The sequence below is a fragment of the Pinus tabuliformis genome, chromosome X (assembly GCF_031772625.1).
Source record: "Pinus tabuliformis cultivar Carrire ecotype Pingquan chromosome X, CPIR1, whole genome shotgun sequence".
NCBI lineage: Eukaryota > Viridiplantae > Streptophyta > Pinopsida > Pinales > Pinaceae > Pinus > Pinus tabuliformis.
In genome coordinates this window covers 623,565,876-623,593,746 of record NC_142308.1, presented here as the reverse complement: position 1 = coordinate 623,593,746, position 27,871 = coordinate 623,565,876, and the positions used below count along the sequence as shown (strand labels likewise).

Genomic DNA, 27,871 nt, shown 5'->3' with positions numbered 1-27,871 from the left:
GAGATGTCACAACCTTTATGGAGCTACCTAAATTAGCATAAACTTTATGGTTAATTTAGCACAAATGATTAAATAAATTGAAATACAAACATACTTGCATGAAAATGCAAGTTCCATTAATTAATGATTTTACATGGTGGTAGCAACCCCTGAGAAGCGATGCTTAGCTACTCTCATGTGTCAAAACCTCGTAACAAGAGGTGAATACTGTTGTTTTATTACAAAAGTGAAGAAGATGATGAAAAACCCCAAACCTAGAAGTTGGAACCCTAATGATCATGGTCATTAAGTGGATAAGTAACAATCAATTAGCCATGTTGTAACTTTCTTGTATGAACTCCATTTCATGTGCGTAATACATTGTTGGAGATATCTCAACGAGCGCTTTGGTGTGGAAGCTCTGCTTGTTTACTTTCCCAAATCTGTTGAATTTCCATGACCTTGGGTCTAGGTTAGAGTCTTAAAATCATTGACGCTACCAAACCAAGAATCTCAACAATAACTACTTTGCACAACGAAAAATATAAAACAGTAAATCACATATCCACAATTTTTAACAAAATTGTACAATAATGTACAACCCAATCTTCTGTATATTAAACCAAATCTGAATAATACAACAGTCTATGGTATACAAGATACAATGACAAACTTCGTTGCAGCTTCTATGTCGTATCTTGTCTTGTCGGTCATTTGCTTCAGTATTGCTCACTAGATGCCCCTTAGTCCTTCAAATGACAACACACCGAGACTCTAGAAGGGCTGTCACCTAACACTGTTGCAAGTCGCTTCTGTAGCATGTACACAGGCTAATCAATCTACTTTCTAGGTTGGCCATTTCCCGAGCTCCAAGCTTCCAGGCTAGCAGTGACCTTAGTCCATCAAGGTACTGCACTTCAACACCAATCTTCACCCAACCTTTACCTTCTCTTCGTCACTTCAAGATAGCTCGTCTAGGGCTACTTGGACATCCACATGCTTCCCTCCAATAGTTCAAAGATGCCCAATACTTCACTTCAAGATCTACACCTATGGAGGTTTTCGATCACCCAATCAAGCCTCAAAATTGACTCACACAGGCTGCTCCAAATCTGATCCAATTTTGGTCAACTTCTTTGACCCAACACACCACCAAACGTTGCTCCAAATCTACTTGTCACACTGTTGTTCTTGATTGTTCTGGTTAGGGCATTAGGGCACACTGTTGCTACCCTAAATTCCTCCAACAATGCTTGAACGACCCTCTAAAAAATTGCGGCACACCCTTAGGAGACCCCTCCTCTATCACGTTGTTGTCTTGGGCATATATCAGCCTTTAAACCACCCTACGCACACCTTACTTTGGTGCTATGGCTTGCAGCCTAGCACACAGTAATCCTGTAGTTTATGACCAGTAATATGGTAGCTCCTTGTCCCTAAACAGTGCCCCAAACATACTTGTTTCTAGCCCTTAAGGCCTCGGCCTAGCTGCTTGCATACTCGGCCTCCAACACAACAGACTTCAGACATTATATTAACCCTTAAAACAATCCCTCCATGCTTCATTGCCCTAGCCTCCTTGCTGCGTCCTTAGATCAAGCCTCTCCTCCTCAACGAGCTGCTCCAATAGGTATGCGTTGCACTTAATGAATGCCTTAATGAGTTGACTTCAACCTCTATTTATACACCAATAGAGGGGCTTCCTCCAATGTTACACAAGGGCTTCTATAACTTGTCACATGTCAACTTTACACAAGCCGACCTTGACACAAATTGGCAAACCCATTATATAACTTGAAAAATTCATATCTCCACTTTTACAACTCAGAATTCGACGATTCTCAAAGCGTTGGATTCTCCTTTCTGCCCTTTATCGTCTCATGCCATTACATGTAGAAATGTGCTCCCAGAAATTCCCAAAACACGATTTGACCATACTTGGGTTCCAAGTCCACAAGTGATCCTTGTGGCGCTTTGCCCTCCAAACCCCAAACCCTAGGGCTTGGAGTACCTCCCAAGCTACACAAATCAACAATGTCTTGGACTCCAAAAATCATGTTGGGAAAATCATGAAACAAGCCTTTGAAGTTCAAGATCAAATTTTACCCAAAACCCTTATACATTATCCAAACAAATTGAAAGGACCCAAATACATTTTCTAATGTCTTTTGCTTTCGTTGATGGTATAAATTGTGGGCATCTTTAGCCTCATGTTCCTTCTTCGATGACATCTTACTTATTTCTTCAACTTCTCCCCCACCTTTACCATTGGACAATAAAATTCTCCCATGGATGACATGTACATGAACTCCATCTTAGTTTGGATTATACCCACATAAATCATGTAGTATTTGAGAGCTCATGCCTATAGGTGTCTCTTATACCTAGTTTTCTAGACAAGGTATGGATGGCATTGACGTAGGGTTGCATCAATTGATCTCGATCTTGACAAAGGTGTAACCGTTTGGCATACTAGCCCTCCTAGTTCCCTAGAAGGAAGCACTCCTCCTCCTCATCTAGAAAATCTCACCAAGTGGGCCATAAGTCCTCAAAGGCATTGCCATCATCTTATATGGCCAATTGTTGACAATGGTTGTCCAATTAATGCTTGTCATGTGGCCAAGATTTTATGAGGGAAAATGTAATCATCTCGACCTTGAAAAAACTATTAACAAAGAAATAATCTTCTCCTAATCTAGTCACTTCTTTGAGACTTCAACATCTATTTTCGCTTCAATAGGGGTATGTTGAGATAAACTTATACCTTGAAAGGGGTATGTTCCCCAAGAGCTAGGTTATTGAATAAAATGCACCTACAACAATGAAGATTTCAAAACGTTGCAGGTGATGATATCAATGTCATGATGATGAACCACATTGGAGGGTTCGAAACATTGACCACAAAAATTGTGTGTGCTTAATCTGAAAAAGCCTTTTCTCTAATAATTATGAATCACGAAAGTCTAAATTCAGAAAAAATAAAGATTTATTACAAAAACATGAGCAAATTAGTCCATTATCTAATTCCGTTGTTTCATAAAAACATCTTAAAGTAATAGTTTGATAAGGTTACCAACTCCCTTTTTATTTTCTTTTATCTTATGACATCATTTTGTCCCGGAACCAAAAAAGTAATTAGATAAGTTGTGCAAAAAAAGTAATTAGATAAGTTGTGCAATCAGTTAATGAACTCCCTAAATTCTTGACTTCATTTAAGGAGACGTACAATACAATATAGTTAAAACTCTGATACCATCGATATAGATTTAAGTAGATCTCACACACAAAATATATATACATATCTTTTGACATGCACATGAGATTTTTGTCGTATTCATCAGTTGTTGAAATAACACTGTAGTGGCAATCCCGAATGGCATTTAGCTACTTTCATATGCAAAAACCCAACGAGATGTGAGTTCCCCATTTTTAACCCAAAGTGAAGAAGGAGATGAAGAAATACCAATCATGAAATTGGATTGAGGTCCCCATTTTTAACCCAAAGTGAAGAAGGAGATGAAGAAATACCAATCATGAAATTGGATTTTGTGTACTTTCCCTGTAGCTTTGACCCCAAAGCCATCCCGAAAAGTATGGACTGAACCCGCAGGTTCGCTACCGACATCGTTCTCACCACCCAAACCAGTGCGAAGGATCCCTAACTTCAGTCTCACTTCTGTCGTACGTGTATGCACAAAATGACGGTAAATTGCGACAAAATGTGACATCCGTCGAGGTATCGCATTCAAGCATAAGCATATGCCTTCCGGATGTTCCAGGAGAAATATACTTTTTAATCCATTTGAAGCCATGTAATTGTATTTTTGGAATTTTTTCCTGGTGTCTGCACTCCTTGCTCTTTGTGATTAAATTGATATCCAACGAGGTTTCAGCTTTGGCTTTGGCCTGGTTTGGGTTGCATGGATGGATTCCATGCAGCAGAAATTGGACGCATGGATTCAGCAGCAGAAGCAGGGCATGACATGGCTGTGTTTGAAGTGGAAGTCGAAGCTGAAGTGGCCGTGGGAGGCTGATAAACGAGATAAGCAGAAATTGCAAGAAGAATACAATCGTAGGAGGTATCAGCTTCAGGTCTTCTGTAACGCCGTCAAGGCAGAGACTGTCAGTGATTTGCAGGACATTCTTTGTGCTATGGTGCTGTCCGAGTGTGTTTATAAGGTTAATTCTATTCATTCATATATCTTTCTTAGGACCAATTTCTGTTTTCGTTCACTTCTACTCTGGTGTTCTAGTATGTTTATAAGGTAAGCGCGATAGACCATTTTGATTGCAATTCAATTGCGGCTAATATCTGTACTACTTCATTTCCATCTGGATTATTCTAAAGTTGGAATGTGTTTGAAAATTCGTTTGCCTGTCAGCGAAGTGGACTGCAAGCTTCACAGAGATCCTGTAATTTGATTTTGTCTTCTTTGATTGATATGGTTTGAGGCTTGCAGGCTGACCAACATTGTTAAAATCTTATTTTGGTGCTTTTTTTTGTGTTTGATTTATGGGGAGCTTTTAACCCACTTTGAGAGAGAGAGCCGGGAGAGCTTTCATGAGATTTGAACCTATGACCTCAGCCTTGCATGATCAATGACTAACTGGCCCTGGGTAATCACATAAATGTTGTTTTACCACTTAGCGTAATCTCCAGAGTAAGATTTTGTGGTGGTTGCCCATTGTCCTTCACTATGGGAAGACTCTGGCGTAATTGCTTGTTTTTTCACATCGAGACTTTTTAAGAGGGGCATAAAGTCCATTCTAGATATCTTCGATGCCCGTTCTAGAGATTGGGAAATAAAAGGAAAATTCAGGTTGGCAAATCCTAAGAAACATCTGATTTAGAGGGAAAAAGAGTTTGGATTTCCTTCTCTTTAAACTGGGTGTTCAATCTCCAACTCATTGGTTGAAGGATTGGTGTTGGATTGTTTCTAAAGCCTTTGAAAAGTATAAGCCAGACGATGGCTATTGTTGGCTTATTGACAAGTCTATTCTGGATGCTCATCTAAGCCAATTATGGAGGCTTAAATCTAGGCAAGAGACTCAGCTTTCAAACAAAGGAGCATTTGGAAATCTATGCCGAGCCAAAAAAGGGTTTCTTGGTATGGTTGGTTGCTGGATGTCTCATTTAGTTTACCGAGGCATTTCCTACCCTAAGGGTCATTTTTGTACTTGACCCGAGTCCCTCAAGCAACTTTTTTGGTTCTGCGTATTTGTCAAGTCTGCTGAGTAGTGGGTCTCTGCCTTTTGTGGTCACTTGGTTCCTGTTGTCAGCTCTTGGAAGGCAGGGAGATAAATTTCATCACTTGGTTCCTGTTGTCAGCTCTTGGAAGGCAGGGAGAAAAATTTCAGGGACAATGGACTTTCAACCAACCGGACAGTTTGTAGTTTTATATTTCATCTGGAAGAAAAGGAATGAATCATGATGTAATGTTTAATCAAGCTTTGTTATATTATTTTTTATTGGGTTGTCATAATTGCTTCCATAATGTGCAGCTGGTTGTCGTTCACTAACTCCAAATGCTTGACCATGGGGGGCACACTATGAATCATGAGTCCAAATCCCTCGTTGATTCTTCTTTATTTGATATTGACAAACTTAGCATGGTGGTGGCTGCCCTCGTCACCACGTTGACTGGTCTACGAGGGATCATCATGAGTGCTGTCATTATAGGCTTAGGAGTCCTTCAGCTCAACACTTGACACTTGGATGGCAATTGTTATTTAGTTCACTTGGGCATTCCCCACCTTAAGTGTCCTTTTCATAGTCATCATGAGTCCCTCAGGCATCTTTTATGGCTTTGCCCATTTACCAGCTCTGTTTGGTAGTGGGTCTTGACCTTTTGTGGTCACTTGTTTCTTGTTGCAATCTCCTTGGAGATAAACTCCCTTAGACTGGACTTTCAATCAACCTGGCATCTCATTTAGATTGAAGCTCAATTTTTAACTAGAAGAAAGGAAATGATATAATGTTTAATTAGGTCTTTGTTGATAGAAACGATATAATATTTAATTAGGTCTTTGTTGATATTCATTTTATTTTGGTTGACAAAATTGCTATTTGTGTCAATATTTTGTTGTAGATTACCAACGAGGTCGATAAAGTGGCTGAATGTTGTTCACTTGCACTAGTTGCTTGATTACTGGGGGTGTGCACTATACACCATGAATCCAACATCGTTTAAAAACTGAAACTGGGTTTTGAACCGGGTCACCTATCAAATTGGGGTTCTAACTGAAACTGGATCAACCCGGATCGAACTAGATGCAATGAACGAGAATTGAAAAAAATACATAAAACAATTAATTTTGAATGGAAAAAAAATATTTTTAAGTTTCAAATCATGATTCCAAGCCATTAGAGACAAAATATGCAAAGTTTGCTTATCTATATACCATCTAATGGTGCATATATCAAAATGTCATGGAGTGCTTTACATATCATCAAGAAAATACATAATCAATGAGACTTTAAATGGCCTCTAAAGTCCAAAAAACAATTCTACAACTGAAGCTACTAGGCCACTGGTCTACCACAAATCACTGATCAACATGATCACTCTTCAAACTTCTACTTGTAATTTCTGCCATTCTTTTCCCTAACCTTCTCAAACTTTTCAAGGTATTCTGACCTAATAGGTCCTATCACATCATCTGGTGCATCACATGGGGTTACATGGCCTCTTATACCAGCCAAGTGTTGTTCAACCTATGGATGCCTCCCCCCAATTGGGTGCTTGCAATATTAGGACAACATTTTCCCCTCAACAACATCACAATGTGAATGAACCCTTGCAACATCTTTGGCTTTTGGGGCCATGGTGGATGATGACATTTCATATTTGAAGGGAAAGAGATCTGCAAATAGAAAAAAAAAGTAGCTGCATAAAATGCAAAACCTATGATAACTTTGAAAACAAAAGAGGTAGATTTAGGTTACAAAGAATCTTCCGAAAGATGCCAACTCCACTAGATGGCTCCAAACCAGCTCCAAGATGACAAAGAACCTCCAAACTTGTTGTTGTTGTTATGTAATTAAGTGCTGCTGCAGAACTCTTTGAGCTCTCATATGTTCACAAAAACTTGAAATAAGAAGTGTGAGGCAAATAGGAGCTCAAGGCTGCTTATATACGTTTAGGAGGCCAAAAATTGGAGGGAACTGCCCATGGTTTCCTTAGAAACCACCTATGAACTCAATCTGCGGGCCCACATCCTCGTTGTGTGGAGATTAGTTGACCCGGGCTGGTTTATGACGGAATTGGCTAGTTTGGTACCTAACTGGCACCGATTGGTAGCTGAACTGGTTTGATTGGTCAGTTTGACCTCAGAAAGTTGCTGACCGGCTGGTTTGACTGGTTTCTGGTTCATGGACTGGTTGGGTTTTAAAACTATGGAATTGAGAGCCCTCTGTCGATTCTCTCATGCCTTATATTTGATCCCAACAATCTTAGTGTAGTGGTGGTCGACCTTGTCACAATTATGAGCTGGTTTGTGAGGACATGCCATCACTGTCAAGTCTCGACATGGTTGGGGAGTCCTTTAGCATGACACTTGAACAATAGATTAGCATCGCATCACTGGCAATTTCCTAGGTTGAGAAGAAACAAGAGAATGATGGGTGGGAGGTCAATACTCTTGAGCTAGAATTGCATTAATGGGGATGGGAACACAATGCCGTAATGACAAGGATGATTTGCTCGCCTTTAGTTTGATTCTGGTTGTAATATAATATTTTTCTTGTATATCTTGTTTAATGTTTCTGTTGTGATGATGTACTTTTCTTTTTCCTTGGAAAGAACTCCATGGTGAACACCTGAGCAATTCCTCTTGTTCCTAGGATGGTACCTAATGTAAAGTGGGCAGCGTAGACTCAGTGCGCTTGACCCCGGGGCCTGTGGAATTGAACAATGGACTTAGTGCACTGGATTACCAGCAATGTGTTGGCAACAATGACACCAACCAATTGAGCTAGCCTTGGGGCTGGTTGTGATGATGCACTTGCAGTCAAGGCCTTTAATTTTGGACTTAATGACTCTTGGGCTTTGTGCACCTCTAGGTGCTAGTTTATGCTAATAGTATCTAGGGAAATAATGAGATTTATTATGGTTTTTATTCATGACTTGTTTTTCCTTGTGGTGGCTACCCCTGTATGGAAATTTCTTGGAATTCAAATTTCAATGTAAAACAGAAATTTCATTTTCAGCCTAAAAGGTTTGATGGATCTTAGCTCTGTGAATTTTCATCCTTATGTTGCTGTAAAACAAGGTACAAAACAGCAGTGGAAAAAGTAAAATGTTTCACTTCCAAACTGCCCAAAATTCCTGGCAATTGAAGGAGAAAAGATATCAAACCAAAAGGATAAGAGCAACTTATCAGCGAATAAACAGAGCTGAAAATACTCTTTTACAGCAGTAATAACAGAAGTACAACATCAGTATGACAGCAGTAAAATCAGTGCCTTATATTCTTCACTAAGATGTCAAACCACTTTAACAGTTGTCCTTTATACTTATTTCAAATCAGAAAGACATATGGTTGTAAATCTAAGTTGCATGATACGGGGAAACGTGTACGAGTTTCTGAAAATGGTACAGGTATTGTTGGGTCCCTATAATACTAGTGATTACCCCATTACTATTGTAATTGTATCCCTTATTAATATTGTTGTGCCCCTATTGCCCCCATATTGTTATCACTGTGCCCCATAGAATCCCTTTATAGTTATTTTTGTGGCTTTATATTATTATTGTTAGGTCGGCTGGGTTGTATTGTGACTCTTTAAACTCCTATATATAGAAAGGAGGTTTTGTCATTTGAATCATCCAAGAATTGCTCATTTATGTAATGTAAAGGAGGTTGCCCCCTCGAAGACGCTGAATTCTAAGGTGTGGATCTCTTTTTTCTATCTTTTTGTGAGCTGGTTTCATAACATTTGGTATCGGAGCTTTGCATTCTAGGGTTTCGCTGTTCCAAACAGGTCATCGTGGCATTTTCGCTATAACTTTTTTTCTGCGACGTTTCCGAAGCTAAAAAAACCCATTTGAGAAGAAATCGTGCTGAATCTCGGGTCCGAATTTCAAAGCTTTTCGCGCTATATTTGCGGAGATATGATCTGAGGAAGTTGGACTTTTTGAAGACTCCTGAATTACATTCCAAACAGGTGACCTGAGGGAAATCGTCATAACTTTCTCTTTGAGCATCGGATTGAAATTTCGTAAGAAGGTACAGAGAGAGGACGGACTGTAGTTTCTTGTATATCTTTTTCAGATCCAAAGGTCGAAACAGTGACTCGTGGCACGTCGTACAAGTTCGCTTTACTGAACTAGTCTATAATCAGGTCATCTTGGGAGATTGTGCATAACTCTTCCTTGGAGAATCCAACTTGGATCAGACTGGTGGCATTGGAAAGAGGACACAGAGGGCTACTACAGGTCGCAATTTTAGAACTGGATGATCCAAAATTGCAAAGATACATCAGATTCAATATCAAGCTTCTACAAAGTGAAAAAATGTGTGTAGTTTTTAAAATTTTTTTGCATAAGCTTGGTTTGAAAAATTAGTTTGAATCGGTAATTGATGCCCCGAGGAAAGAAAATGCAAACACCTAGTAAGCAACCTGAAAGTTCTAGCATGACTTATGAAGAAGAGGAAAAATTGCAACATGATATATCAAAATTACGAGACCAAGTGCAACAAGTGTCACTTGCACAAAAAGCAACAGAATCTAAGATGAATTGTTTAAAGAAAGGCGTAGAAGCTAAGATGGATGGCATGGAAGCTAAGATGAATGGCATGGATGCTAAAATTGATGGAATGGATGATAAGATGGAAGAATTGAAGATAAATATGAATAAGTTGCTACAAGAAATGGTCACTAATGGTGAAAGGGTAGTAAAGGAAACTCATGATGAGAACAAAAGAAATGCTAATCATGATTCCATAGACTCTAATGTTGGATCGGAGACCCACCATATTCCAAAAATTGATATGAGGAAGTTTGATGGCAAGGATCTCGCAACATGGATATTACAGATGGAGCAATTTTTCGATCTCAATAATGTGCAAAACACACAAAAGGTACGTATTGCAACTTTATATTTGGAATCAAATCAGTTTGTATGGTATTAATGGCTTTGCTCTCGTAAACAAATTATCACTTGGGCAATTTTTACGGAAGAATTGACAGCACATTATGAGGATACAAAAAGCAACACTTTTTTTAGCCAATTGATAAGTCTCAAACAAAAGGGTTCAATAATGGAGCACATTGAGGAGTTCCAAAAATTGAACATAAGGGTAAAAAATATTCCAGAGGAGCATAGGATTGATGTGTTCATAGGGACTTTAAAGGATAATATCCAACATGATATTCCCCTGTGGGAACCTGATTCATTAGAGAAGGCATTCAGGTTAGCAAGAAAAATGGAAAGCAAAATTATGGCAACCAGGAAGCATACCACTCACAACTATAAAGATGGAAGTGTTGTTGCCCCTAGTCTTCCACAACCTATAAGGTTGACACTACAACAATTGGAAGAAAAAAGAGCAAAAGGGCTTTGTTACAATTGTGATAGCAAATACACTAAAGGTCATAAGTGTGCTGAGAAGAAATTATTCTACATAGATTGTGAAGAGGAAGAAGAAAAGGAGCAAGAAAGGTCAAAAGAAGAAGATATACTCCAGGAACAAAGCCTAGATAAAGAAGAAATGAATCCGACCATATCTTGTAATGCAGTGGCAGGAATTACCACTCCTCAAACCATCAAGATAGAAGGACAAATCAAGAAGAAAAAGGTAATAGTGTTGATTGATTCAGGAAGTACCCACAATTTTATTCATTGTAAGGTAGCAAAGAATTGAATTGCTTCTTATATCCAGCACCAGAGTGGAAGTGATGGTTGCAAATGGAGGAACAATAAATTGCTCTGGAAAGTGCCATAATATCAAACTATCCATGGGAGAATATGCATTGACTAGCCCAATACTTTCCATTCCAATGGGAGGTGCTGATGTTGTACTAGGAGTCCAATGGCTACAATCCTTGGGTACAATAGTTTTTAATTTTCAAGAACTTTTTATGAAATTTTCTGTGGAAGGAAAGGAAGTTGAATTAAGGGGTATTGCAGGGAAACCGGAAAAGATAATCAGCTCTAACAGTATGACAAAGCTTCTAAAAAAGGAACAAAGAGGTGTAATTGCACAATTATGTTCGCTAAATGTTTCCACATTGGAATCATCTATTTCTCCAGATCTCCAAAAAGTCTTGGACAATCATTCCAAGGTATTTGAGACTCCCAAGGTCTCCCACCTATTCGTGATCATGATCATGCTATTCATCTGATTCCAGGAAGTGTTCCTCCAAACATCAGGCCGTACAGATATCCCTATGCCCAAAAGAGTGAAATTGAACGTATGGTTGCAGAAATGCTAGAGGCTGGTATAATTTAACTGAGTCAAAGTTCTTTCTCTGCTCCAGTAGTATTGGTGCACAAAAAGGATGGATCATGGCGCATGTGTCCGGATTATAGGGAGCTCAACAAGCTCACTATTAAAGATAAGTTTCGCATTCGAGTCATTGATGAATTACTGGATGAATTGCATGGATCAATTTACTTCACCAAGTTGGATCTTCGTTCAGGATATCATCAAATCAGAATGAAGACTGAAGACATTCCGAAAACAACATTTAGAACTCATGAGGGTCATTATGAATTTTTGGTCATGCCTTTTGGCCTTACCAATGCACCTTCAACATTTCAAGGTTTGATGAATTCTATTTTCAAACCATTCCTTAGAAAATTTGTGTTAGTATTTTTTGATGATATGCTAATCTATAGCAAGTCTTGGAAGGATCATGTTGAACATGTTGACAGGGTGCTACAATTATTGGAGGAGAAACAATTATATGCAAAAAGATCCAAATGTTTCTTTGGAGTACAAGAGGTGGAATATTTGGGTCATATTGTATCTCATGAAGGAGTTAAGGTAGACCCTAGCAAAATTAAAGCCATTAAGGAATGGAAAATCCCCACATCCATAAAGCATCTGCAAGGATTTTTTGGGTTGACAGGGTATTATTGCAAGTTTGTTAAGAATTATGGGAGAATAGCAGCGCCTCTAACAACATTATTGAAGAAAGATGCATTTTCATGGACTCCAGAAGCAACAAAGGCCTTCGAGCATCTTAAAGAGGCAATGTGCCAAGCATCGGTCTTAGCTACACTAGACTTCACAAAAACCTTTATTGTGGAATGTGATGCTTCAGGAAATGGAATTGGTGCTGTACACTTCAAGGTAAAAACGGATCATGATAGCCTTAAATACTTTTTAGAACAAAGATTATCCTCTGAAGAGCAACAAAAGTGGATCACAAAGATGTTGGGTTATGACTTTGAAATCATCTACAAAAAAGGGAAGCAAAATGTGGTGGCAGATGCACTCTCAAGAAAGGATGAGGATGTGGAAGCATTGTTGTGCGCCATTTCTATTATCCAACCATATTGGATAAACGAAGCAAGGTAGGAATGGAAGAATGACGAAGAAGTGTGGGCACTTATTCGAAAGTTACAACAAGACTCCAGTACGTCTGATACATTTAGCTGGCAAAATGATTCGTTATGGTACAAAGATCGCTTATATCTCTATAAGAATTCTCAGCTAAAACAAAAGATTCTTATGGAATTGCACACTTCTCCCTTAGGAGGGCACTCAGGATTTTTAAAAACTTACCACAGGGTTAAGAAGGAATTTTTTTGGGAGGGCCTTAAATCAGATATTCAAAAGTTTGTGGCGAAATGTTTGGTTTGCCAACAAAATAAAGTTGAAACAATTAAGACACCGAGTCTATTACAACCTTTATCCATTCCAAACCAACGTTGGGAGGAGGTTTCAATGGATTTTATCACAGGTTTACCCAAGTCTGAGGGAAAGAGTGTCATCATGGTGGTAGTTGACAGACTTACCAAGTATGCACACTTTTGTGCATTATCACATCCATTTAAAGCCAGTACAGTTTCTACTGCATTTATGGAAACAATCCAAAAGCTACATGGAAACCCAAAGATTATTGTAAGTGACAGATATCCCATTTTCACTGGAAATTTTTGGACAAAATTATTTTCTTGTCTTGGTACTCAGTTAGCTCATAGCTCATCTTATCATCCTCAATCTGATGGACACACTGAGATAGTAAACAAATGTTTGGAAGGATATCTTCGTTGCTTTGTATCTGATAAATAGACACAATGGGTCAAATGGTTGCCTCTGGCCGAATAGTGGTATAACACTTCCTTCCATACAGCAACAAAAATGACCCCATTTATGGCACTTTATGGATATCAGCCACCATCCATCACATCAAGAGAAATTCTAAGGTTCAAGCAGTGGAACATCACATCGAACATCAACAACATGTCCTTCAACTCTTAAAGGATAACCTTGTGTTGGCACAGAATAGAATGAAACAACAGGCAGATCAACATCGCAGCGAAAGAAGTTTTGATGTAGGTGATTGGGTATTCCTACGGCTACAACCATATAAGCAAATGTCCCTCAAGCAAGCTAAGAAGGATAATAAATTATCACCAAATTATTATGGTCCCTACAAGGTGTTGCAAAAGATTCGTACTATGGCATACAAATTGGAGCTTCCTGCAGCTTCTTGATTGCACCTAGTTTTCCATGTTTTATGTTTAAAGAAGGTTATAGGCGACAAGCTCCCAGTTCAAACAATATTGCCAGAACTTGACGAGGAAGGAAAAATTATATTGGAACCAGAAGCAGTCACAGAAACAAGAACTCGACAGTTACGAAATCGATCAATTTCAGAGTATCTTATCAAGTGGAAGAACTTATTCGTTGAAGATTCCACATGGGAGGATGATAATTTTATACAGAAGCATCCAGAACTACTGAAGCGTTGAGGACAACACTTTTTTGAAGGAGAGGGGCATGTTGGGTCCCTATAATACTAGTGATTACCCCATTACTATTGTAGTTGTATCCCTTATTAATATTGTTGTGCCCCTATTGCCCCCATATTGTTATCACTGTGCCCCATAGAATCCCTCTATTGTTATTTTTGTGGCTTTATATTATTATTGTTAGGTCGGCTGGGTTATATTATGACTCCTTAAACTCCTATATATAGAAATGAGGTTTTGTCATTTGAATCATCCAAGAATTCCTCATTTATGTAATGTAAAGGAGGTTGCCCCCTCGAAGAGGCTGAATTCTAAGACGCGGATCTCTCTTTTCTATCTTTTTCTGAGCTGGTTTCATAACAGGTACGAAACGTGACCCCCCCAAATTTTGAAAATGGAGAAACACAATATATATATAAGGACATTTAAGAAATATGTGCAATCATAAAGCATATATGATACATTATAATTTATTACATTATGATTAAATTGTCCAATGTCAATGCATAAACTATAAGTCTCTAAATTTACATCACATTTACTCCTGAATGATCACATAATGAAAATAGTAATATCCAAAATCAGCCTTTATTATATATCCAAAATTCAAAATCACCCTTTATTATATATATGAGGCTGCAAGTACACAATAAAGACAATGAGGCTACAATTACTATAAAGACTAAAGGCTAATAGCTTTCAACCTTCATCCTCGTCAAAAATAGAAGCAGAAGCATGCTCGATAGTGGATGGTGGAACTGAAGAAGATAATTGGCCAATTCCACTTCTAGGCTCTCGACCTCAATATTTAGGGCAGCAAGAGAGAGCTCCAAATCAGGTCTTTCTGGATCCACATCCCATTCTTTAGAAGGACCACTGCTATATTCTAGACCCCTACGAGATGCAAGGCGAAGGTTGGTCTTGTTTACAAAAAATACCATAATAAATATGAAAGAGTCAATAGTTATACAAAGTACTAGAAACTAGAAAAGACAAATAAATCTATTATCTAATGCTTGACTCTCTTGCCATGAGAAATTTCTAATTTCTTGTCTCGTGCTTGATTTGGAGTCTCCTCCTGCATAGTCAAACAACCTTGGTGCTCTTGATTAAATACAAGTTCCATACCCTAGTACCCTATGTGCTCTTGATTATTGGGAGTCTCCCCTGCATAGAGGGCTTGTTGCTCTTGATTAAATACAAGTTCCATACCCTAGAACATGACAAAATCCAACGGAAACATTGCCCCCCAATCTTGAAATCCTAAATAAATGATAAGTTTGTTGGATTTTGAGTGAGATCTAAAATTCTACTTTTTCCATATGAAATCTAGTGAGGGCGAAACCACTCTCAAACATCTTGAGTCATTTCATGGTAATGTTAAAAATTTAAGTAAAAGGATGAAAATGAAAGATAAAAGAGAATGTCACTTTTACTTAACATATCAAAACTAGGGCCATAGGCTTGAACATTAGGTTGCCCCAATCAAAAAATTGTGTTTCCAATCTTCAATAGCTACCTCTATCACTCCTGAATTGGCAGAGAGCGAAAATTAAAAAATAAAAAAAACCGAAAAAAACACCACTTAAAGGCTGAAACGTGGTCGTACGACCTGAAAACGCGTTTCAGACCGTATTGGGCCACGTTTCCCCCACGTGTAACGTGGTAGTACAGCCTGAAACGCGTTTCAAGGCCGTACCAAACACGTTTCCTCGTTTTCGTATCGTTTCTGCCTAGAAACAGCCTCTGGCCCGGTGTTTCCTGCAACATAGTTCTAAATAAAAATGCATAAAGAACATACATAACTGAAAATCAACTTTGAAATTGCATAAATTTTATACAGCTGGAAACTCCATTAATATGCTCAAGATGAAGTACGTATACATGTTAGATACCTATTCCTTAGGGATTGAGGTAAATTGTAAATATTAATGTAGGAGGAATATGAAGAGTCATAAGTGGATAGGAAGAGTCATTTGGACCTCTTGGAAGATGAGACCAAAGGTCACTTCTACTTGTATTTATGAATAGCTCACTTTAATGATATTCATTCAAGCATGGAGTCACTCATCCCTGCTTGTGAGTGATATTGGAGCCTAGTTTCTTTTGATAATTCCATGATCTCTGCAAAGCTCCTTCTCCCTCATTCTTCTTCTTCTCCCTATTTTTTATTTTGGTCTCTTTCATTGACAATGGGGAAAATGACAAGTTCATCGTTGGTTTTGCCAAGGTGCTCAGATCTAAATCAGTGAGGTGCATCCTTGGCACAGAGCAGCGAGTTGATGTAGAGGAAGACACTGTCAAAGGGGTTGAAGAAAGGGTGCATGAAGGGCAAGGATGGCCCAAAGAATGCATTGTGTAGTTACAAGGTTACTCATCTTTGGCTTGGGGCTTTTGTTACCATTGAGGAAGCCACACTTTCATACGACAGTGTAGCCTAGATGCTTGACTAATCCTACGCGAGTTCAACTTGCCATATGCTTTCTCCTCTACTCGTTCAAAGACTGCGATGTTCCAGGTCCACTTAACCTCTTCCATCACTAGATGTCACATTGCTCATCTCTTGAAGCCCAACTACTTGGAGATCAAGAAGATTCACCATCTTCTTGTTCCATAGCCGAGGTTGCACCTGCCAATTCCTTTGAGGCTAATTTAGATGACTTGAAAACAAAAACCATCCTTGATACCTGTTACTTGCCAGATGTACCTAGCAAATAAAGGAAGAAGACTATCAAAGTTGGACAAGGCACTAGTCAAAATTTCAAGTTTAGAAGTCTTGCATGGCAATTTCGCCCCTTCTTTTACCCTCTTCTTCTCTCTTCTTTCTCTATGCAATTTTCGTACCCCCTGGGGGAGTTGTGAAGAATGTCACTAGCATGATGAACTTATGTAAAAGACTTAGCCCTTTGGGACCTGATTACTAAGGAAGTTGCTTCAAAGTGCTTTTTCACTTAATTAATTATTTTTGTTTTTTAGCGATAAATAATTAATTGAGTTTTTTTCACTCACATCCTTTAGTGTTGGAATGGGTCTTAATAACTAGGCATTGAGGGTGTTTTCTGTTGAAGAATGTAATTAGTGTCGGTCTTCATAATTGTACTTGAGTCATGATGTAATATATTTGTCAAAAGAGATTTTTATTATTATTAAATTGACTTATTAAAACATGGGTTTCATGCTTGGGTCAATAGTCAATAGGTTAAAGCACTCATTGAGTGCTTTAGGATTTCTGTTGAGTCACAAGTTAAATTAATTATGTAAGAAACCCTTCTTGGGTTCATGGTGTCAAAGTTAAAACTCTATATTGTCATGTCAAAATCTCCTCCATCAAGTCACCTTGCAAGTCGGCCTCTAGATTAATCCTCTACAAGTTGGGTTCCACAAATTACTCATGTCCGCTCATTTACAGTCATAAACAACTATAAATACCCATGTGAACTCGACTCAACTCTGACATGACGAATTAAGATCGGATAGAAAACAGAGACAACGAAGAGCGAAGAAGGATGATTCAGATTATTTACAAGGTCAAAGTATTGGGTGATTACAAGGCCGAGGTACTAAAATATTACAGGACCGAAGCATGACACTATTACAGGGCCGAAGCAGGACATAACTACAGGACCGAAGCGTAGCACCGAAGCTTGTCAAAGACTATAGGAACAAAGCTTGCTATGATCAGAGGATCGAATTGAGGTATCACAGTATTGAAGGACTAGAGTGTTGCAAGTCTAAGGTATTACATCTTTGCAGGAACAAAGTGTTGAGTACAAGAACAAAATGTCGAATTGAGGACTCGGAACTGAAGCATGATGTGTCACTTAGGAACAAGGTTGACTCGATGGATGGAAGGAGACTTTGGTCTAGGTAATAGGGGTCTTGGTGATCTCAACTTATTTTGATCTACTGAAGGAGGAGTTTTGACTGGGTTTTCCCCTACATAGGGGTTTTGCCCTGGTTGTGTGCCTACATCTTGTGTCCTCTTTTGTTTATTGATTGGCATTAGTCTTGATGATAAGAACAAGATAATTTGGAAGAAGAACTAATAATTAATTGTCAGAAGATAATGTCATAATAAGAGAAATCAATGAAAGTAAAGCTCTAAGTTGTTGCCCTAATGGATTTCTCAACATTTTCTAAGTCTAGGGTCAATGTTATTACCATGCTAGGCATTATCTTGAGTCTTGCGGAATTGTATTAGGTTTTTATAGGATTTTATAATAATTAAAAATTTCCTGGAGAATGAGAAATTTTAATTAAATTTTATGTAACAAACAAAAAAGTGGTACTAGGAAGTTTTTTGTGGCATGTAGGTACTTGTTTTTCATTCTCAGAGTACCAACGTAACCATAGTACTCCCTTTTGGATGGAATATTGATTTTTCCTCATGAAAACCACTTTTACTCAAAAATGTGTGGAAAAAGACAAAAAAATCAGGATATTAAATAATGAAAAACATGTTGGAACATGTTTCTCGTGTCTCTAGTCAAACTGTTGCTCTCAAACACTTGAGAGGCATTTAGTAAGTACTCAAGGGGGACTTAAGAGGTCGAGTTGAGAAGGTCGAGTTTGGAGGTTGAGTTGGCTCCCAGTTGGACCGAGTTGGACCATGAGTCTAGCCACGAGTTGGAGGCTGAGTTAAGAGGACAAGTTAGAGGCCAAGTTTACTCACAAGTTGGAGGGCGTGTTAAGAAGACAAGTTAGAGGCCAAGTTTACTCACACGTTGGGCCAAGTTTTGAGTCCAAAGAGGTCGAGTTTAGTGGTAGATAGTGGGAGTTAAGGGGAGCTCACTCCTTTGAGACTCGCATGCACTCTTCAAGGGATACACACTCCCTCTTGGAAACTCGCACTTCCACTTGGAAACTCGCACTTCCACTTGGAAACTCGCATCTCCTCTTGGGATCATCACTTTCTTGGGATCCACGTTTTTTTCTTTGGATCTCCTCCCTCCTATTTTATAAATCAAAGCATTTCCCTCTTGTGCAAGCTAGTGTGGAAGAGTTGGAACAATTGGGGAAGTGCTGCTGCTATTGTATTGCTCTTTCATTTTTAATAAAAGGCTTTGGAGGCTACATGGTGTGTTGATTTTTGTGTGGTGGCTTGAAATCTCATGTGAGGTATCATTATTTATATTGTATTTTTCTTAAATTTGTTATTGTAAGCCTTTATGGGGGCATTGCTGTCCATAGGGGAAGACAAAGAATCTCTGTTGTTTGTTTGTCTTCTTGATTGTTTTGTATTTTGGAATTGAAATCTACATGTGCTTCTAGTTTGATTGTCATGTTTATTCAACTTCCATATGCAAGACTTCACCTATTTTAACTAATCTCTTGGCAAGATCTTAAGAAGTTGTAGGTGCCTCAAGTTTGAAGAGTTGGATCTTCCTTGGTTGGGGCGTTCATCATTCTTCAACATAAACAAAGCTAGATGCCCACCGGGCACCAAGTCTAGACTCCATTTGCAGTAAAATTCCTCCAATATTTCTCTCCTCTCTTCTTACTCACATTCTAAAAATTTCTCAACAAATTCCTTCGTCTATTTTATGAGATTTCATTGTTATATCTAGCAATTTAAAGTGCTAACTTATTGTTGTCCTAACAGTAGTAAAATCAGCTAAGAAAAGTCAAGTTATTTTGGCTTTTTCTTAGTTGCTTAGTGTAGAAATTTGTCCCTTTCCTTCTAAATTTTCACTTGGATTCTTTTGGGCATTTTCTACTAAAAATTGCAGGTGTTCCCAAGTGTTTTAGAGCATATTTCACCATTTTTGCTTGCTGTTTTTTTGTAGGTCCATGAAAATATAAGGGGAGGTGCTTACCAATTTTCGCCAAATTGGACCATTTAAGTACCGGGAAGAAACCAATAATCATTCCTTTTGTAAAATTCGATAAAAACCACTTTTCCCTTTATTCACAAGGGATACCTGGCATAACGAAACCATTGTAATTTTTGAGGGAGTTCGGAGAGTCTCCTAGGCATCCCATTCCCCTTACCCAACGAGGGTCTTGTGTGTTTGTTGTCTCATTTTCATGTGTGCCTTTTGGATTAAAATTAACCTTGCATCACAAAACAATAAGGTTTGATTTTATTTAATAGATTAGATTTCAATTTTGTCTTTAGATTAGATTTCATTTTTGCAAAAGTTACGGATCTTTCCCCCGAAGTCCTAGTATGCTCTCAGCCATTGCAAGCAAATCTTTATCCTTGCACATGATTCAAAGAGGGCTTATGATTGGCATAGTAGTTTAATTAGGGAAAACCTCTTTTAATCATTTATCGTAAGTTTGGGTGAAAAGAAACCATTGACTTGTGAAATTAGGGGAGTGTAAGCTAAGCTTCTTCCCATTGGATCTCCGAGCAATTGTTGACTTGTGAAATCAGGGGAGTTCTCATTGAAGCTATGCTTCCTCCCGTTGGATCTATAAGCAACCTTCTCAACCCTATTCAAAGGATAAAGGTGAAAGAGGAAATGCACATTAGAGTAATTTTGCTTTTCTTGCAATCACACGAGTCACATACCCGTTTCTCCATTTTGCACTCACTTAACTAATAAATCCAAGTGAAGTCAACTTAATAAAATTTACCAAGAGCACTCTCCAAAACATTTCTACAACATACTCCATTAGGCCACGATCACATTGCCCGGATTTATTTCAAGCAACAACCATTTACTTTTGGCGCTGTTTAATCTTGTTATTTTGTTTCTGTCATTTGATTATATGTTTGTCATTCATATAAATCATATATTGTTGGTTAATGTACTCTTATGCAATCTAATTAACTCCTAGGGTTATTTACTATAGCTTAATCAACCTTAGTTATTTCTAGGGACTACCCCCCTTAGATTTTCTAGGGGCTAGCCTAGATGGAGGAGTCGAGATTGAGTGACAAAAACTTGCTTTGAGACTTGCCCCCAGGGCCACACTTAGTGGATTAAAGATTTCTTCCACATAACTCAAAGGTGTGTATTAGGCAACAACATTTTTTGGTGTTGTTGTTGGGGTAAATCATTTTAAACCCGGAATATGACTTTTGTTTTCCTTTTATTTTCGCTTTGTTTTATGTGTAATTCTGGTTATTAGAGCTTGATTCATATCCATCCGACAACTCCACTTTTTGAAAATTCTGCAAGGTATTCTACAAGAAGAGATTCAAGTGGTTTGATTAATCTCATTCTTGAACCCGAAAAGATTTATCGAAGGAGATGGAACAAACTCTGTTCTCGTAGACTCCTTGGAAATCTTATAGACCAATCAATCTTTGATATCCATTTACTTTTTGAAATAAATAATTTTCAAGTAGAAATGGATGATCTTTATGCTCCCAGTGATTTTTCTAATGTTAATGGTTATCCACGTGCTATACCTGACAAAGCCTTGGAGAAGTTGCCTTCTTTTTAGGGAAATAATGCATAAGCGCTAAGAATCACATTAGGAATTTCAACCTCTATGTTAGCAAATGGTGTAATAATCACAATTATGAAGATGTGAAGACGAAGTTTTTTGTCCTGTCCTTAGAAGAAGATGCCTTAAACTGGTTCACTGAGCAAGATGATAACAAGTTCTCAACTCTCAAACAACTCATAGATGCCATTAGTAATAGATGGGGGCATAAGGAGTACTGACACTTGTTGGTTGTTGGAAACACTGAGAGGGGGGTGAATCAATATTTCACTTTAAGTAATTAATTTTAACTTCATAGAGCATTGATTATCATTAACATAGATTAAAACATAAGTTGGTGTTACATCACATGAAAAAATAACAATACCATTCAATAATGCACAACATCCAAGACAATAGACGAGATTTTTAGGTGGAAACCCTTCTGGGAGAAAAACCACTGAACGCTTTTTAATATAGGTCTTCAAAATTTACATCAATAGGAAGCTCCAACTTCCAAGATTTTTAGCATCAACTGAAGGAGGCTCCAACCCCCTGGTTTATAGGCTCCAACCCCTTGGACGCTCTAACGCCCTGATTTACCACCTCCAACTGGAAGGATGCTCCAATGCCCTAGTTTACAGGTGCCAACCTGAAGGAGGCTCTAATGCCTTGATTTACCAACTCCAACTGGAAGGACACTCCTGTGCCCTTCGCAGGTTCCAACTTGCCCTAGCACCATCTTGTTGCCTTGAAGTGTTCTCAAGCTCCAACTTGAAGGAGACTCCATTCTTCTGCCTTGCAACACCCTGCCACCCTATTCAACAAGTGGACCATGTTTCACAATTTTCAAACTGGATCCATCTATGTTCAAAAACAATATAAAAAGAAACTGCAATACAATCTTTGCTCAATCAAATTTGCTTCTGCTCAACATCAATACCAATCCCTAGCTGGTGAATGTAGTAGCACCCAATGCTTGCTACTCAGAATCTGCTATCAATAACATTGTTGTTCTGCCTCTACTCAAAACTCTGTCAAGTCCACTGCTACAATAGTTCTGCTCAAGTTACACTAGCATATCAACATGTGAAAATTCCAAAATGGAACCCTATTGCAACAACTGATGTTATTTCTCGTAATTGTTAATTAATTAACAATTTATCTGCTACGATAAATATCGAAATAAATACACTGCAAACTTCACAAATAAAATTCTGTGGAAAAATAATGCGTTGGAAACTGAGAAATGCTAGCGCACACATAAAATTAACACAATTATTTTTGCACAAATGTCCCCTGGAAAAACCAACTTGGGAAAACCAGTGCAGTAGTGAGGGTTTTTATTATTATGCAATAGTGAGAAATTCTGACTACAACTAGATGCCGAAATTTGGCAATCCTACAGAGAAAAATACTGGCAAAAATCTAGCGAGGAATTTTCCTCACCCCGAAGGCAATCTCCTGGCACAACTTGCCTTCAGAAAATCGGTCCTCTGACCCTCTACGTCAGCCTCTGTGCTGCTCTGCAGAGCCTGCTGGACATCAAGCCACTGACTGGTCTTTGATGAAGTCGTTCTGCCTTCTGCTGGCTGGAAAGATGCTTCTTTGACACTCTGGGACTCATTCCCGACCTCTGGAACTAAAGACGTCTTTCCTCTCAGCAAATGGAACTTGCCTCTACAAGCTGCTGTGTTGCCCCTACTTCAGCTTCTTTGTGGCTTTTCTGCCTCTCTGCAAATGCACTCACTGGATTTGGAATACTTCCTCCAGCCTCACTGTCTCTGCCCCTCACTCACTGCTTCGATCTCTAGCTCTCTCCGGCAACTGACTGTTGCTACTCTAGAAATCGATCTGCTAAGCAATCAAACTGTTCAAGTGTCTTTTCCATCACCACATCGACCTCCTCTTATAATCCACTGTTGGAGCACCAACAACTAAGATTAAAACATAATCAATGGCTAGGATCATCTCTGGATCGATCCATGTGAGTTTTTAGATGATTCTTGCCTTGACTTAATTAATACTGATTAATTAACCATATTCCCTAAGTTTAGACTTAGGAAATATTTAAAAATTGGTTAATAATATAATTAAGTCATTTTTAGGCGGAATTTTCAAAAACTATTTATGGGTTTTGGAGATCTCATGTATTCTAGCCTCTCCACCAAATTTCGTGGCTAGAATGCATCCGATGCTACAAAAACTAACACTCCCTCTTAACGAGGAACGTGTTCTAGTGTTGCACTTCCTGCCACAACACCCTGTCTCTGCATCATCTCTTGTTACGCTACTGATGTGGCCATACTGCCCACCAACCATTGCACAACTATGATATATGCTGCATCTGTGCTGTTGCTGACGCTACCATATTGCTGCCAAAACTGCATCTGCACTGCAAATCCCTCTCATCTGTTGTTGCTACAACTAAAAAGCATCTAAAATACTGAATCAATTGTAATGCATCTGTCATCCGAGTCTCTGGCTGCTGCTGACTCTGCACTGTGCCAACTGCATTGCTGCCAACTCTACACTGCGCTGCCTAGCACCTGATTGCTACTAGTCTCTGCAACTGTCCCTCTAGCATCTGACTGCATCAACTGACACTGATCCAACCTACTACTGAACACTGTGGACCCCTGTAGAAAGGTATTGATCTATGAGGTGGAATCCTTAAGGATCCTGCCCAACTAGAGTGCTCTGGGGCTACAACACCAAGTAACCCCACCTCACTCGTGGAGGTATATCTGCAAACATCATGAAGTCTTCCTCCAGCGTGGAGGACAACCCGTTGATCTCTACAGAAGCTGCCTACTGGTCCTGCTTCTCCTCCTTGTTCTTCTTCCTGAGAGGACACTGGGTACTATAGTGACCAAGCTCACCACACTTGAAGCACTTGACCTTTGACAAGTCCTTCTTCTTCTTTCCTTGCTCCCCCTATCCTTGACTGGGGCCCTTTGATGCGAGGGCCACATTCTCCTCCTCCTTCACCATCTTCGATCCTCTATTGCTGCCATTTTTGGAGCTCTTTAACAGAGCTCGTCTCAACTCCTGCTGCCCAATGTGCTTTGGACAAAGACCTGCCAATCCTCAGAGGCACTGTTGAGTGCCAATCTCACTAGCTCCGTGGGTTGAGGTGCTGCCCCAACAACTGATAGCTAGTCTTAGACATCCTGAATCCTGGTAGGGAAGGGGTCTATGCCTTCCCCTTTTTGCATCCGGATGAGTCTCAACTTCTCTAGGTACATCTTCTGCTGCTTGGAAGTACCTTGATATAACGTGGAGAGAGCATCCCACATCTGTTTGGCAGTGTCTTTGCCAGTTATATGTGAGACAACATGATCCTTGACTCCATCCAAGATCAACCACTTCGCCTGCACCATCTCCTTCTTGTACTCTTTCTGGTGCTCTGCGTCCTGGGGAACCGCCACTACTACATCAATGTAGGCTTTCAGGCCATATTCATCTAGAAGGAAGGACATCCTTGCCTTCCAGATGACGTAGTTGGAAGCTCCATCCAACCTGTCCTGATCACGAAGCCCAACAGTGGCCATCTCAACGAACTGTCAAAAACTTCCTCTTTCCTTCTGCTCGGTTGCTGCTCTGCTACTCGCACTCCCTTCTGGAGTGAGAAGATTTGCTCACAACGACTGTCGATCTGCAAGGAAAATCGAACTTCTTGAGACTAGAAGTTCCCTGAGGAAAATTTTCCCTCTGTGTGCGCTATTATCTCTTCCACCTCGATGTTGGTTCTGCTTAAGCGTATTGCTGCAGAACCCCTGCATCCAGCTAGAGATCTGCCCAACAAAAGTACTGGGCTGCTCCCTCTGTCTCTAGAATCACTCGATTCGGAAGGATCGAATTTTTCTGTCCCTCTCAGAAAAATCATATTTCCTCAAGCAATTCGGCCTCTTGCAAAAGACTACGTTGCCCCAAGGAATTTTGGTGCGCTGCCCACACTGAGCAGCAAAAATTCTTTCTTTTCGCCTCTGAGCTCTCCAATTGATCAACTGCGCTCTGATACCATGTGAAAATTCCAAACTGGAACCCTATTGCAACAAGTGATATTATTTCTCCTAATTGTTAATTAATTAACAATTTATTTGCTACGACAAATATCGAAATAAATGCATTGCAACCTTCACAAATAAAATTTTGTGGAAAATAATTTGTTGGAAACCGAGAAATGCTAGCACACACATAAAATTAACACAATCGTTTTTCGACAAAAGTCCCGAAAAACTGGTGCAACAATGAGGATTTTTATTATTATGTAGCAATGAGAACTTCTGAGTACAACTGGATGCCGAAATCTAGCAATCTTATAGAGAAAAATAATGGCAAAAATCTAGTGAGGAATTTTCCTCACCCCACAAGCAATTTCCCAGCACAACTTGCATTTAGAAACTCGGTCCTCTGACCCTCTGCATCAGCCTCTACACTGCTTTGTGCAGCTTGCTGGATGTCAAGCCTCTGACTGGTCTCTAATGAAGTCGTTTTGCCTTTTGCTGGCTGGAAAGATGCTTCTCTGGCACTCTGGGACTCCTTCTCGGCCTCTGGAACTGAAGGCGTCTTTCCCTCTTAGCAAATCGAACTTGCCTCTAGAAGCTGTTGCGTTGTCCATGTGTTAGCTTCTCTGTGACTCTTCTGCCTCAAACCTCATTGTCTCTGTCCCTCACTCACTGCTTCAATCTCTAGCTCTCTCCGACAATTGACTGCCACTACTCTGGAAATCAATCTGCCAAGAAATCAAACTGCTCAAGTGTCTTCTCCATCACCACATCGACCTCCTTTTATAATCCACTGTTGGTGCGCCAATGACCAAGATTAAAACATAATCGATGGCTAGGATAATCGTTGGATCAATCCGTGTGAGTTTCTAGATGATTATCGCCTTGACTTAATTAATATTGATTAATTAACCATATTCTCAAAGTTTAGACTTAGGAAATATTTAAAAATTGGTTAATAATCTAATTAAGTCATTTCTAGGCGGAATTTCCAGAAACTATTTATGGGTTTTGGAGATCTCATGTATTTTAGCCTCTCCACCAAATTTTGTGGGTAGAACACATCCGATGCTACAAAAACTAACACAACACACATCAACAACCTCTGATTCACATGCATATACGAGGCCTTTGCTCAAAGGATCAAATCTAGAAGTACTCAATATTCTCTGTTCAACAAATAGTTCCACCGTTGCTCAACATGTATATTCGATGATAAACCCTAGCTACATAGAAACAAAGACTCACTGTATCCCCTGTCACTGAACTGTGTAAATGCCACTGCTGTCATTGCGAACTCGTGCCCACATGCATAGTCCAATCCACAAGTCTGTCCTCTGCCCAACCTTAAGCTGTCTCAACTTCTGCCACAAAACCATACAAACTCTCTTTGCTATCTCAGACCTTATCTGCTCAGAGCAGCAATATGTAAGTAAACCACATTCAACTTTGCAATGTCATTGTCACAACTAGCAAGCACTGTCGTTGCTATTACTACAACCACCACAAATACTGCTAAGAATGCTGCAATCTATTCATGAGACTTCAAAACAATAATACAGATTTTGATAATCAAATATATGTCAGCAACACTTTCCAAGCCTTCAGACATATTTACCTCAGAGCGCGGATCATGAAGGTTCTTTTGGAATCCAGTTTGGATGAAAAACAATCTGTTCTACAAAATGATTCTTTCAGGTCCCCTTCTACAAATTAAGCCCTTTTTGGCACCAGTGCTACAAAAGGCATATTGTCGATTCCTTAATTATCCGACAGAATGAAATTTATAATTCAGAAATAAAATAAGTTTCTGTCACTAACTATTTGATGGAATGAAAGACAAAAGTGATTTTCGACCAAGACTCGAACCTGTAACCTCAAGTGTCCAACACACATCGCTACTGAATAGGTTACATGCTGTGGCTTGTTTCATCACCTCCCAACATTGTTATGTTATGAATACAATAATTACAAATTAAAGAAGATGCAGATTTAAACTTGCGTAGGTTAGCATAGAAGACATAATAGTGTGTTAAGTTACAACTCCGTCGATGTGCCAGCTTACGTGTCTCTACGTTTGTCTCCACATTTTAACTGGTCCAATGTAGCTCGCCACCTATATAATTATGGGCCACTGTTGGAGTGAGCGATCTACGAAGATCCACTGTGTTGTGCACTTGATTCTGCGTTCAACAATATATTAAACCATAACCGCACTTTGAGTCGCACGCATCAAACCACCCAAATCCACAATTACGTAATTATTTTGGTCGATTTGTCACCACCGAAGTTCAGGGCTATGCTGGAGCTTTTCATTTCAATTGATTGTGCACCTGATCCATCAATCTCAACGATTTACACATTCAATTACAGTGTCAGTTATTGCACCAAATCGTACTGTGTATCTTCCATTTGTTAAAGATTGGACTTTCGCTGGTCGAAGCGCTGTAATCATTTTTTTAAAATTTGAATGAAAGTCATCGCTCATTGTACAAATAACAATGAATCTAGTATGAGACAGAGCAAGCTCAGAACTAATTAATTGCTGAACTCCTGAGCATATCCTCTTTGCGG

General features: G+C 39.2%; 1 protein-coding gene across 2 annotated transcripts in view; it reads left to right on the top strand.

The window, feature by feature from the left end:
- Positions 1–3,379: 3,379 nt before the first annotated feature.
- The window catches only part of LOC149141552 (lipase class 3 family protein), a 425,063-nt gene continuing 400,571 nt past the window's right edge, over positions 3,380–27,871 (top strand). The window contains exon 1 of one of the 2 annotated variants that reach the window (XM_089447700.1): positions 3,380–4,158. In XM_089447700.1, coding sequence (XP_089303826.1) covers positions 3,904–4,158 — 255 coding nt within the window. In that variant the 5' untranslated portion in view covers positions 3,380–3,903. The remainder of the gene's footprint in view (positions 4,159–27,871) is intronic. The other variant, XM_089447699.1, reaches the window with a different exon arrangement.